Source organism: Cavia porcellus, unplaced genomic scaffold (genome assembly GCF_034190915.1).
Source record: "Cavia porcellus strain 051 isolate PalLab524CR breed Dunkin Hartley unplaced genomic scaffold, mCavPor4.1 scaffold_3, whole genome shotgun sequence".
NCBI classification, from domain to species: Eukaryota; Metazoa; Chordata; class Mammalia; order Rodentia; family Caviidae; genus Cavia; species Cavia porcellus.
In genome coordinates this window covers 67,647,881-67,662,577 of record NW_026947486.1, presented here as the reverse complement: position 1 = coordinate 67,662,577, position 14,697 = coordinate 67,647,881, and the positions used below count along the sequence as shown (strand labels likewise).

Below are 14,697 nucleotides of genomic sequence, written 5' to 3'. Positions count from 1 at the left end.
CCTCATAGAGTTGTGGTAAGGATTATATAATACACGTGATCTATAAATGGTACTAGTGTTACTCTTCAAATTTAGAAGGTTAACTTGCCTTGTCGTAGGACCTACAATCTAGGTGACCAGTAGAAAAAGCAAAAGAGAACATCCAACTACATGAGTAGCAAGGGAGTCAGACCCTAGAGGGGCCCTCTTTGTCTTTTGATGGACATAAACAACAACCACAGTGTTCCTCCATAATAACTTGAGGTCAGCAATGTAAAAGAAGAGACATTCTCTTCTAAGATCAACTTATCTTGTAACTATCAAAAGGCACAGTGTACCTTATTCTTAGCCTTAAGGAACTCTGAAAGTTAACTATTATGTCTACCAAATAAAATAAAAGCACAAAGATTATCTAAATAAGTCACTCAGTAGCAGAGGCATTTGGAGTTGCTTACCCAGCTGTTTTAGCAATCAGATCAAATTCCTTGATGTGTTATTATGGTGAAATATCACTATACCCAATCCTTTGTGAATACTACACAACAGGTCTACTCTACATCCATAATAGACTGAATAAATACTTACTGAACATCTCCTCTATATTGGGCACTTTTACTCTATTCTGGTCATTAGCAAACTATGGCTAGTATGTTACATTCAGCCCTTCACATATTTTGTACAGAAAGCAAGGTAAACATGATTTTTACATTTTCAAATGCATGGAAGAACTGCCTTCAACCACTATTACTGAACATTGAATGCTTTTGGAATTAGCTTCTGCTGAAAACTTGATAATATTTCCTAATTAATTCAATCTAACATTACAGGATATAACAATGCTTTATGTGAAACTTACACTGTAGTAAAGTCATTCAACAACTAATATTGTTTGAATTCCAAGTAATGGCAAGATGCTTTATGTACTTCCTATACTATGACAAATCAAATCAATAAAACCATAATGAGATAGCATTTTAGCCACTAGTATGGCTATAATAAAAACAAATGTATTAGTAAGTATTGGCAAAGATTTAGAGAAATCTTAAGCCTAAACTGCTGAGAAGGTAAAATGGTTGTATCCATTTTGGGGCCTATTTATGAACATTTTTTTTTTGCTACCAGCAATCAAACTCAGGACTTTGGTTAGCAATCATGAGGTCCTGAATTCGATTCCCATACCCACAAAAATAGGTTGTAGCCACTTTTGTAGCTTGTCAGTCTCTCAAAAAGTTAAACACATTGTTAATATACAACCCAGCAATGTTACTCCCAGATAAATGCCTAAGAGAAATGAAAGAAAATGTCTAGCTAGAAACCTATACAGAAATGTTAACAACTGCTGCAGATGTTCATAATAATCAAAGGTGATAAGTCAAATGCAGATAAAAAATGAGTGAATAAACAAAATGTGTTAGATCCATACAATGGAATATTATTTAGCCATATACAGGAATGAAGTATTGATACATCATTCAATTTGGATAAACTTCAAAAATCTTTTACTAAGTGAAAAGTGCCAAATATAAAACCACATTTTATATTATTCTATTTATATTAAATATCACGACAATGAAAATTCATAGATACAAAACAGACCAGTGATTGACTAGAGATGAGGGTAAAATGGCCAGTGACCAAAAATAAACATAAGGGCTCTCTTTGAGATGATGGAAATGATTTAAAATAAAATCTAGCGATGGTAACATAATTCTATAAATACTTAAAATCACTAAATTGTATGCTTAAAAAACTACAAGTTCATAGAATCAGTAACTATCAAGAGGCATAATCAGGGCCACAAAGAGACCACCAAGAAACAAGAAAATCTTTGGGGAATGATGGAAATACTCTATATCTTTGTTGTAGTGCTATTTACATAAATGTATGTATTCATATTCCAGTGGATTGAATTTTACAGGTAAAAGAGTGAGACTGTATGCAGACCATACAACCATAAAGCTGATTTTTCTAAAAAGTTAAAACAAGAAGTAATATCTCCATTCCCACACAAATTTCAGCATATTTTTCAAGTTCAAACTACAGTTTAAGCTGCAGTTTTTGGACCTTAAAACAAGTGCAAAGGACACTTCCATATTTCAAGATCTATTTAACTATGCAGTGAGGAGCTTTCTTCTCTCCTACAGTTAAAAGTGACTAATCCACAATGAATGATAGTCCAAAAGATAAATATTAAGAAAATAATCTAACAAAATTCTATTCCAAGCAATGAACATGATATGCTAGTGTACTTTCAACAGTACATGGTAAGAATGACACTTTTACCGGAGATTTCCTCCCAAAAATACAATCCCAGTCTAATAACAAACACATCAGACAAAACTAAATTAAGGGATAAAGCATCTGACAAATTACCTCAGAATTATCAAAGTTGTTAAAATAAAGTTTGAGAGATTATATCACAAACCAGAGGACAACAAGGAGACAGAATGACTTAATGTAACATGCTTCCACATATGGGCTAGCTAAACTAGTGCAACTGGACAATATGTGAAGTATAATAGACAGTGGCAAAGCCGATGTGGGTTTGTCTGCGGTGACAAACATAGAACAGCAATGCAAGATGGTTCTGATAGGATATTTAGCAAATGGTATTGGGAAATATGACTATTCACATGACAAAAGATGCACTTAGACCCTCAACTCACACCATACCGAAAAGTTATTTCAAAATGAGTGCTAGATTTAAATGTAAGAGGCAAAACAATAAAGCCTCTCAAATAAAACAAGGAAAATTATTAAGAGATTAGGCAGACTTCCTAGGTATAACACTAAATGCATGCTCCACGAAAGAAAAAGTTATAAACTAGACATCACTAAAATGTAAAACTTTTTCACCTCAAAAGACACCATTAAAACTGACTGTGGTGGTACACACCTATATTCCCAGCACTCTGGGAGACTGAGGCAGAAAGATCACAACTTCAAGCCCAGCCTGGGTAACTTCATGAGACATTGTCTCAAAAATAAAAATAAAATAATATAAAAACTTTAAAAGGGTTGGGGATGTAGCCCAGGACAAAGGCCCTAGGTTCAATCCCCAACACCATATCAAAAAAAGAAAAAGAGACACCACTAAGAAGAGAAAAACAAACAGCCCACTAGCAGGAACTTGCATCTAAAATATATAAATAATGCTTGTGATTCAATTAAAAACATAATTTAAAATATATAAAAAATAAACAGATAACTCACTGTAGAAGATACACCAATGATTCATAAGCACATCAGTCTTTAAGGAAATAAAAATTTAAACCACAGCAAGCTATCATTTTACACTCACTTAGAACGACTATAATAAAAAACAGACACAAGTCTTGCTGAGGATGTGAAGTAACAGGACCCTTCATACACTGGAAGTAGAAATGCAAGACAATTATTTCAGTTTAGGGAACAGTTTTGTAGTTTCTTTAAAAGTTAAACATAAAAATTCTGTATGATCCAGTAATTCTATGCTTAGGTATACACCAAAAAGAAATGAAAACATGTTCCCATATAGAAACTTGCATAAGAATGTTCTTAGTAGAATGAGTCATAGTAACCAACAACTGGAAACAATCTAGATGTCCATCAACTGCTGACTAGACAGACAAAAATGTATTAGATCCATAAAACAGAATAGTATTGGGAAGTAAAATGTATGAAAACATTTATATATGTTGTATAATATAGTTGAACCTTTAAAATACTGTGCTAAATCAAAGAAGCCAGACATGACAAAGGGACCAAACATGTACACTAGAAGAAAGATAGCCTCTAGAATAAGTGGTACTGGAAACACTGGCTTTCCATATGCTGAAAACTAAAATTAGGTCCATGTCTATGACCACGCACCAAACTAAAGTCAAAATGGGTCAAAGATGTAAATAATAAAACAGAAACAGTAAATATGTTGGAACACAAAATAGGTAGAAATCTTGATGATACAGGCAGAGAGTTCATGAACAAAATCCAAACTACACAGGAAATACTTCCCAGAATCAACAACTATAAGCTTGTCATGGGTTTTGTCAAAGAAAACCCATGAGTTGGGAAAATATTTTAATCAAGTGTCCCTCAGACAAAGGACTTCTATTTAGAACATATGAATAATTAAAAAAAAATCAGGCCCCTAAAATTCAAAGACCCAATCCAAAAATGGGCATCTGAGATGAATACATGCTTCTCAGATGAAGAAATACAAATGTTGTCATTCGAGAAATGCAAATTAAAACCACACTGAGATTCTATCTCACCCCAGAAAAAAATGGCCAAGATCAAGAAATCAATCAATAACAAATGGTGGAGGGGCTGTGGGGAAAAAGAAACTCTTCTCCACTATTGGTGGGAGTGTAGACTGCTGCAACCACTGTGGAAATCAGTGTGGAGATTCCTCAAAAAGCTAGGATAAGCGATTTCATTTGACCCAGCTATCCTGCTTCTAGGCATTTTCCCAGAACTGAAAACATCATACTGCAGTGACATATGTGCATCCATGTTTATCGCAACAGAAATTGTAATAGCCAAATCTTGGAAATAAACCAAGTGCCCATCAATCAAGGAATGGATAAAAAGATAGAGTAATTTCATACAATGGAGTACTACTCAGTTATAAAGAAAGATTGTATCAAGAGTTTTATAAGTAAATGGATGTCTTGAGAGCATACTCCTAAGTGAAATAAATCGAACTCACATGTGTACATAATGTATTGTCTTCCTAGTGTAAGAAACTGAAAAATTATATACAGTCCAAAATCTACATTGTGTAAGGATAAGAAACTTCTCAAAGAGGAAAAGTAATTGGGATAGGAGAAAGGAGGAAAGAAGAAAAAAGGAAAAATACATAAATTTGTGTGTGTGTGTGTGTGTGTGTGTGTGTGTGTGTGATAGCTAAATCATTATATTACTAATTGTATTAGTTATTGAAAAAAAGTTAATATTCTTATGATTAGATTAATTTTACAAGTCTGTATCTGTTAATCTAAGCAACCCTTTTGAAATTAATTACAACAACTGTCAAATGCCTATCATCTAGTTTTGTAAATATATACTGTTATTGTATTTGTTGTCTCTCTCACTTTTTGTTTTACTTTTCTGTGTCTTTTTTCTCTTAAAGAAAAAAGAAGTGTGACACAAAATATCTTGCATTATACAATTTCATTTACATGAAATGTCCAAAATAGGCAAGTTTATAGGCACAAAAGACTTGATTAGTGGTTGCCTAGGCTGGGAGTGGGAATGGATATTAATCACAAATGGACATTAGAGCTAACTGGGAAGATTAATGCATTCTAAAACTGACTTTTGGTTATAGTTGCATCACTCTATAAACTCTATAAAATCATTTAACTATATACTTTTGAAAGAAGTGAATATTATGATATGTAAAACATTTTAAGTAAAGTCATTAAAATGAAAAAAAAACAGAAATTTCGATGAAGATTATATGGGGAAACTGTACTTGCAGCTTTTCTATACATATAAAAATATTCTGAAAATTTAAGAAATGCATTTAAATAAAAATTTAAAAATACATGTGCATGGATTGACATCAGTATTTGGCATACCTGGTCGTATGAAAAGACATTTTCAAAGAGGACATATGTAAAATCTCATTGTGTATCAGCATTAATGACTGAATATTTGGGGTCAATTTTGGTAGTAGGACACACTAACTGACCCCCAACTAAGCAAAATGTTACTGCTTGAAAAGAATTCTATTCTCAGTATTCCTGTGTTTCGAAAATGTACATTCTTATGTTATTAGTAGTAAAAATGTTATTATATTTTGAATATCATCAGTAAACATTTGTCAAAATTTTTTCTCTCTTGTCGTAAAAGTAATTACAAAATATCCTGGATTTTACCTTTTGCCCCACAAAGCCTAAAATATTTACTACCTGGCTTTTACAGAAATTTTGTCAAGCCTTATTCTACAGCATAATATGATAAATAAAAACATAACAAGTTTCTTTCTTGAATGTATTCTTTATCATTCCTAGTTTTGGCAAAATGTCTTCCTGGATATACCCTGCAAAGGGAAAAGGAAAAGCTTTGCATCTCTTTTGTTATGACACTATTGGGATTTCCATAAAAATAAACACCACCGGTTTAATAGTTCTAGCAAAGTCTCGATATCATCATCATTACTGTGATATTAAAGTGTCAAGACATGCCGACAATGACCCTTATGAAGTGGTAATGTCACCAAGACAGGGACTCACTGAGATCTCTTAGATATCAAGTGGCTCCCAGGGCATCACACCTCCTCCTCCCTTTGGCATCACCCCGACACAACACCTTATTATGATGCCATACGCTATCACTGCTGTGGCAGAACCCTGGCCTGATGCCACTCCAGTGAGATTTTTTTAACCCTACTTTTTTCCACTCCTTGGGTGGTGGCAGGGAGGGGGAGGGTAGTTACAGTCACCAGTTCGAGCTCACTTCCAACTGTTGTCCCTTCCGCTTGCCACTGCAAGTCCAGGCCCCCCGAGAAACAGAATCTTTAGGCTCCGGGAATTCTCTTGCCTCGCCTCTGCACCCGTTTCAAGTGTTCCACTCAAGGCACCCACAGAGATCACCCATCCCAGCTCTTTCACACAGTTTCATACGAAGCCGCTTTCCGTACCTGACTCCATTCTCCAGCTGTCATCATGGGCCTATTCCACCGGCAAATTGACTACGGAGGTCGCAAGGGACTCTGGGGCTTGTAGTCCCGCACTGTTAGGGGCCAAGTCCGTGAGGACAAGTAAGGCGCCTCCCCGCCCAGAACGGCTCTCAAACTGCAACTCCCAGAAGCTCTGCGCCATGGGAAAAGAAACGACGGAACGAGAAAGGTCTGTGATTGGTGGAGTTTAAGCCTGTTCTGATTGGTAGCTGGAGGCCACGAGGCGGGCCTTCCCTACGTTTCGTGTTCTCTTGAGAAAGCGAAATGGAGGGGTGTGTATCTAACCTAGTGGTGTGTAACCTGGCCTATAGTGGGAAACTGGAAGAGTTAAAGGAGAGCATCCAGGCCGACAAGTCCTTGGCTACTAGAACTGACCAGGTAAAGCCACGCCACAGCGTCTCCATAGTTGGCGGCATCGGAAAAGCCCTACGTGGCTTCTCGGGCCCAGCCCAAGCGGTACCAGTTCTGAAGTAGAGCCCAGCCCTCGCCTCCGCGTCAGCACGCCAGGGTCACCTCGGGACTCGCAGTCAGTTGCTGAAGTCGGCCCCACACACCTCAATAGTTTCTTTGTTTGTGTGTTTGGGAGGGGGGTATTTTTTTGGCCCTGCGCTTAACTCATAGAATTGGACGTTTCTAGAACGTATATCGTACTTCTCAGAAATGCCGGCTTTGAGGTATGCATGAGGACAGACTTGTGTGGATTTCTTTACCCTTTGTACAGTAGTGATTATATTCAGTGAAACACATGTAACTGAACGCGTCTCCACTGCCCGCCAGTTTGTTAAGAGCTGAGGAAAAAAGCACTCAAATTGGTCGAGTAGAAAAAGCGGACAATATTAAATTCTCCCTATTTTTATGTTTGAAATTTTTATAAAATTTAATATACCACTTGAGAGCTGGAGGTGTAGCTCAGTGGAGAACTTGCCTCCCATGGAGCAGTCCCTGGGTTCTGTCAGCACTGAAAACAAAAGTTCTACCTTCTATAACATAGGACTGACCAAAAGATATAGCTAAAAATGCAAATGTGAATTCCCTTTGAGAAATGTGACTAACTCTGGCTTGTCATTTTTTAAAAGCAGCTTTGTTGCTTTTTTATTCTGTATGTGGTATTTTTAATGGTATATAATCTCAACAAGTTTTATGGACATTTCTTCCTCCAGTATTCATGTGTTCTTTCCAGAACATCTAACTTGAGATGAGAATGGTGGTTGAGATTTCAGAACCAGGCAGATCTTGCTAAGTTGTGTGACCATAAGCCATTCACCTCAGGGAGTCTTAGTTTATCTGTAAAATGGGGATAGTATCCACTGTATAGAATGGTGGAGTTTAAGTCATATGATACATAGAAGACTCCTAGCACTGCGCCTGATTTACAAGTATAAAAGTAATAGTAAACAACCAAATCTCCTTTTCTGCCAAAGCATTGGAATCAGTTTCTTCCTCTATTGATTTCATCACTGTGTGCTACTCAGAATTACATTCGTCGATTGTTATTCACCCCATGTTACTAAATTCTTTATCTCTTGTACTACAGCGGTGATGTAATTCGAGGTTACCCACCTGAGGATGCTGTGTGCTGCATTTCTTGTTTTCAAACAGTGGGTTTGCTGGAACTAATATTTTTTTGTCCTTTTTGCATTCTTTTTTCTCTTCAAGTATATTGACCAGAGTGTTGCTCTGTTTTCCACATAGGACAGCCGAACTGCATTGCATTGGGCCTGTTCAGCAGGACATACTGAGATTGTTGAGTTCTTGCTCCAACTGGGAGTACCAGTGAATGATAAAGATGATGTGAGTACTAGGCAAAACTAGTAAATACCCAGTTATCTTTAGACTGTACCCCGGTGTTTACTGAAGCCTCAATATTAAGTTCATAAGCAAGACTGTAACCTTTACAGTCAAGAAGTTACAGCATTTCCCTGGTGATCAAGCATGTGACTAGTGGTTGCATTATTTTAGAATGTTAATTTTGTTACTCATAGTCTGTCCTTTGGGGTAAAAATATAGATCTGGGCTTATTACTGTGAACCCTAAAAGACTGTAATTCTTTTTTACAATTTTTGGATGTTTTTGTGAATAAAGAAGGCCTACTTTATATAGAAATAGTGTTAGAATTTTAAAGAATAAAAACCTTTTTTGTTGGCAAAAATTCCTTTTACAGGAATGCTTACTGAATTAATATTTGTAATAGGAAAGAATTAAAAATAATTTAATGGGTAAATGGTTGACTACGGTAAAATACATCCCTATAGTGAAGTAATATGCATCCAACAAAAGTGTAATCACAGAGAACAACAGAAAAATTCTCACAATGTAAATGAAGTGGTGAAAAAAACTCTTCACAAAACTATATCCTCTGATCCTAGTTTGATTTCAAAGTACTGTATTATATAGGAGCAAATACACTGGAAATAGACTTATATATCTTTTAAGTCTTCATTATCATATTGTATTTTTTTCTTTTTTATAGTACATTGTTTTCCAAATTCTCCAGTGCTTTATGAGGGGTAAAATGAGTGTTTTTTAAACTATTCACACATAACATAGTAAACCCTGTGTAAATGTTCACATTGATATCTATGCCTTTTCCCCTGGTTTCGTATAACCCACCTATTTTGCAGGCTGGTTGGTCTCCTCTTCATATTGCTGCTTCTGCTGGGCGAGATGAGATTGTAAAGGCCCTTCTGGGAAAAGGTGCACAAGTGAATGCTGTCAATCAAAATGGTTGTACTCCTCTCCATTATGCTGCTTCCAAAAACAGGCATGAGGTATAGTTCTGCCCCTAGGCTACTTCTGTTGTGTTCTAAATGTGTACATAAAAACAAATAGATCTCTGCAGTAGTCTCTTCTCTGTCTTTTTCAGATTGCTGTTATGTTACTAGAAAATGGAGCTAATCCAGATGCTAAGGACCATTATGAGGGTACAGCAATGCACCGGGCAGCAGCCAAGGGTAACTTGAAGATGATTCATATCCTTCTGTACTACAAAGCATCCACAAACATCCAAGACACTGAGGGTAACACTCCTCTGTAAGTGATAAGTAAAGGTCATTTGTATTTTACTTAACATTAGCCCTCTAATAAATCTTATATATCATTTCTTTTATTATTCTGTTTATACATGTTAGTAGCAAAAATCTGAAGGTACACTAAAGCATAAAGATTAAAATAAAAATTGCCTGTCATTTCCCATCCAGAAATCACCACTGATAATACTTTTGTGAATTTTTTCCCAGTCTTTTATATATACATGTGTATATTTCATATATATATATTTTAGCAAAACTGGGGTCATATTGTATATCTTGCTCTTTTTATTTCATATGGTGAGCATTTTTGATGTCATTAAATACATTTAAAACATTATAAATGACTATGCAGTCAATTTTATAGATGGACCACAATTTAATCATTCTTCTATTACTTTATAAACTTTTTGAGTTTTCCACTATTGTAAATACTGCTGCATTGACCAACTTTATATAAAAATCTTTGTCCCTATTTCTATTACTGTAATATAGACTCCAAAAAGTTGAATTACTGGATCAACAAATTTACACATTTTAAGGCTGTTGCTACATGTTGCCAGATTGCTTCCAGAGGAGTTGTATCATTGTACCCTCCCAAGAGCATTTTAAGAATTCCCTTGTATCTGACATCAGTACTGAAATTATCCTTTTATTATAAAAATGTTATTTTATGTTTGTAATTTACATTTCTTATTGTCATTGATTTTGAAACTTAATGCCTATGGCAAGCTATATTTCTTTAACCCATTCACAATAGGCTATAATGTGTTATTCTCACTTCCAGGTGGCTCTGAAGCACCGGTGGTACGTGCATGGGTGATAAAAGCTACGAATGAGGCAGTCATGCATGTATCACTGGTGGTTCAAGCCTGCAGGAATGTGTTAAATTGTAACATTGTGTCCCTTTCTGTTTTCTTTGGAGGAATTAATTTGTTTTCACTGATTTTAACTTTCTGCCACATTGGTTGAAAATATTTTTCCCAGTTGATCTTTTTATTTTTTTACATGATCTTTTAAAATCACACAAGTTTTCCATCTCTGTAATCAAACCAGTTAATCTTCCCTCATGACTAGAAAGCTCATTCTCAACATGAATCTACTTACCTATTCACCTATATTTTATTATAGATTTTCTTTAACATTGCATTGCTTTTGATTGAGAGTTGTTACAGTTTTGCATTTAACTCTTATATGTATGACCTGAAGCCAGCCTCTGCCTTGATATTTTTCTACATTATTTGGCCACTTTTCTTCTATGTTGAATTGTGTCTGTTTTTCAACCAGAAAATCTGAGCCTTCTTTTTAGTCCAGAGTGAGGTTCATTCAGCCTTCTCTAGATTGACTAAGCCAACTTGCTAAAAGTATTACTTTATTAACTTTTAGTTTAAAAGATTTTCTCTGTATTTCTGACTCATTCAGCCTTCTCTAGATTGACTAAGCCAACTTGCTAAAAGTATTACTTTATTAACTTTTAGTTTAAAAGATTTTCTCTGTATTTCTGAGTGACTCTTTTGGAAAGTCCCATATATTTTAGCTCTTTTCTCCAAAACTCATAAGGGAAGATTGCCTGGAGGAAGCCTAGAATTCAGACAATATGGAGTCCTAGGAAAAATACAGTGTTTTGAAATAGCTATTTACTGTTCCTCTGATCCAAACTCTATCACTTTCCAGCTATATTAACTATACATTAAACTTCCTGAGTCTTAACATCTGCAATGCTATGATAATAATTCCTTCCTCACTATATTATTGAGAAGTTTGAGTAAAATACTATATAAAGTGCCTAGTACTCTGCATAGAAAGCTGTAAATGCCTAACAGAGGCTGCTTTCCTCACCCCCCCTCCAGTTTACTGCTCAGCCGCATCATCATAACTAAGAGTTTTAACCTCTTTCACAATTTTAATTGTAAAAGATGACATAATACCGTTATTTGCCAAGTAGATATATCGATCAAATGAAATACAATATTTTTAACTGCTTTTTTAAAGTTTAAGCCATATGAATTGCTGCTAACAGATTATGAATTGAGGCTTTTCTGAATTCTAACCCAGATTTATTACATGCACTATTTGGGGTAAACTACTTCTGATCTCCATAAAATGAAGAAAGTTGGGGTAAACTACTTCTGATCTCCATAAAATGAAGAAAGTTTTGCTTTAGGCTGTCATTCGGATCCCTACTTCTATCATAGAGTAGTAGGAGGAAGATTATGATTTATAATCTATTGCTTTATGGGTATTCCAGTGAATTTTAACTTATAAAGTCTTTCCCATACAAGTTGATTTTCCTTTTCTGATTAAATAAATTTCCAGTGTTACTGAAACCTAATAATATGCAGTTTAGACTGCCTAGCAGGAACTCCTAACCATTAAATAGTCTTTATGTTAATTGGTCTTTGTGTTCCCCAATTTCAGACACTTAGCCTGTGATGAGGAGAGAGTAGAAGAAGCAAAACTGCTGGCATCCCATGGAGCAAGTATTTATATTGAAAATAAAGAAGAAAAAACACCCTTGCAAGTGGCCAAAAGTGGCTTGGGTTCAATACTCAAGAGAATAGTGGAAGGTTAAAGCAACTTGGATTTATTCTTGCTTTATTTGTTTTGTTGTCCTCAATGGCCTGGAAACTAATATACTTGAGCACAAAGCATCATCTACAATGGATGAAGTTTTCTTAACTTCAGAATCTTACTAATATGTTGTATTGCTCGTGCTGAGATAATTAACTTGTTCTAAACTTGCTATACAACCTGCTTTCCAGGCATTGAATAATTATTGATATTGTTCTGTTGTCAAATATTGTTTTCTAATATTGAATTTTGGTTAATTTTGAGCGTTTGTGTGACTGTTATGAATCTTCAGCACCTTCCTGTGTACCTTCTTTCTTCTGAAGCACAGTCACCCCAGTAGCAACAGGCATGTTGCTCTGTTGGGTGGTTCCAGGTAGAACGTGTATCATCATATAGTTAAAACACATCCTAATACTCAGAGACCTGTACCAGATGTTTCCTTTTTTTCCCAACTATCAGTATTTTGTTCTAAGATATATATATATATGACCAAATTTTAAGTTGGAGGATATGTTCTAAAATAATAAAATAATGGGTAGCCTGTGTACCCATGTGTCTCTTTGATGAGCTGTTTTTCCTTCAAAACAAGATGTTTTGTTTTTAAAAAGAAAATTTTGAAGTACCTATATGGACTCACCTTGTATTGAAAAGAATGTCTAGGTTATTAAAGTGATTGTAACAAAAAGGTATTTCGATTTGTATTTCCAAATTTAAGAAAAATGTTAGAATAACAGCCCATTTTTTTTCAATTCAGACATTGACTTAAGGTTTAAAATTCTGAGTAAAAACATCTCTCAGCTGTGGGTAGCTCTAAAATCAATAACATTAGTACAGCTTGAACTGCAACTAAAATCTTAGAATTGGTAACTAAATGCAGAGCAAAAGAAAATAAGTGCACATTTGAACTCAATTTAGGGAAGCATCTTAAATGATTGTTATAAAATCTAACATACTCAAAGTGACTTCAAATTCTTTTTGGATTTGAATGTTAGACTGCAAATATTGTTTGAAATAACTGATCCAAGTGAGCCCACAAACCTGTATTAATTTGAGGTCAAAGGCTTAATGACCAATAATTTATATGTTTTGTAAATATGAACTCTGTTGTTTATAAACAAAACTGTTTTACATAAGTTTATTTTTGTAGTCCTAAAGATTGAAACCAGGGACATTAGGCAAGTGCTTTACCATTAAGATATGCCCCCAGCCCAGGGAAGCATCTTCTTATGGAATAAAAATGTTGCTTTACTGAATGCTGGAGACAGAATAAAGTGATAGGGAAAATTAATTTTAATTCCAATACTTTCAATGTGATTAAACAGTAAAGTTTTGTCTAATAGGATCTGTTAAGACTAAAGGACTAAAAGGACTTTAAAGGATTTAAAAGAAACTCATTTTAATCCCTTAGTGAGCAATACAGATGGAATAAAGACTAGGGTAATTTGTAGACTTAAGTAACTTGTTAATATTGGAATCACTGATTTGTATAAACTAAGGCCTCAGATCCTAACCAAATTGTTACCTGTGGGAAATCTGATACAGATGAAGCTGATTCAAGATCAGCAGCATGTTTTAATTACTTCCAAAGCAAACTAAAAAAAGACAGTATGATTTTAAAGTTTAACTGAAATTCTTGGTATTAATATTTTTCTTTGAAATTCTATATTACTTTTACCTTTTTTCTGTTATGTCTTGTTTTTCTTTAAATAAAAAAATAAAAGTAAATAAAGTTTAACTGAAATGAGTCAATAAATACTGGAAAATTTTCATTCTTAAGTACCGTTTATAGAGAATTCCTAATTTCAATGAGATTCTATGAGATTCAAGGTAAACCTGCATTCTGCTCTATAACCTTTGTCTTAACAGTTTAACTCTGTGACCCTAGTGTTTTGATTTACCATTTCTCAGTTACACCACTGACAAAAGAATTTTTTTATGCAGCTCTACCTACAGTTTTCTGCTTCCATATTCTGCTATGGAATATTAGTCTGTTAGCAAAATTGATATATAATATGGGGGCTCTTTATTTTGAGTTATATGGATTTACTTTCAGAGTGCTATTGACTGCCTAAAATTGAATCAAGAATGTCTTATGTGCATTTTTCTGGAAAGAAAGCTCATAGATTTTTGTCAAGTTCTCAGAAGGATCTGTGATTGCTTGGAAAATTAAGAATCACTGGGTAAGAGAAAAAAGAATACTGAAACAATTGTCAGGAGCTTGAGTTCTAGAACATTGTAATTTACCACACTTGATAAACTTTACATCTATTCTTAGTTTTGCTTTCAAAAAGACAAAAGTCATCTCCATTTTACACATGAGAAAATACGCGATAACAAAATACAGTTATCCTGGATTCTAATACATTTTTTTTCTGTCTATACTTAAAAACTCTGAACCAAATGTAAGGTACTCTGGCATTGATAATAATCTGTTCTAACACCTACCCTGTGCTT

At 34.7% G+C, this 14,697-nt stretch overlaps 2 protein-coding genes across 5 annotated transcripts in view; one reads left to right on the top strand and one right to left on the bottom strand.

Moving 5' to 3' along the window:
• The window catches only part of Atg4a (autophagy related 4A cysteine peptidase), a 107,730-nt gene extending 100,976 nt beyond the window's left edge, over positions 1-6,754 (bottom strand). For all 3 annotated transcript variants that reach the window (XR_010046618.1, XM_023564168.2, XM_003467579.5), the window contains exon 1: positions 6,608-6,754. Coding sequence is in view for 2 of the 3 variants with exons in the window: in XM_023564168.2 (XP_023419936.1) it covers positions 6,608-6,617 (10 nt within the window). In the remaining variant the exon portion in view is untranslated. The remainder of the gene's footprint in view (positions 1-6,607) is intronic.
• A 106-nt stretch (positions 6,755-6,860) lies between these two features.
• Psmd10 (proteasome 26S subunit, non-ATPase 10) lies at positions 6,861-13,996 on the top strand. 2 transcript variants are annotated; one of them, XM_005002706.4, is made up of 5 exons: positions 6,861-7,024; positions 8,339-8,437; positions 9,268-9,414; positions 9,510-9,597; positions 12,091-13,996. In XM_005002706.4, exons 1-5 carry the CDS (start codon positions 6,911-6,913, stop codon positions 12,096-12,098), a joined length of 456 nt encoding a protein of 151 aa, XP_005002763.1. In that variant the 5' UTR covers positions 6,861-6,910; the 3' UTR covers positions 12,099-13,996. The 2 variants fall into 2 exon arrangements, with proteins under 2 accessions (XP_005002763.1, XP_003467628.1); XM_003467580.5 differs by having other exon boundaries at positions 9,510-9,676.
• The last annotated feature ends 701 nt before the right edge of the window (positions 13,997-14,697 follow it).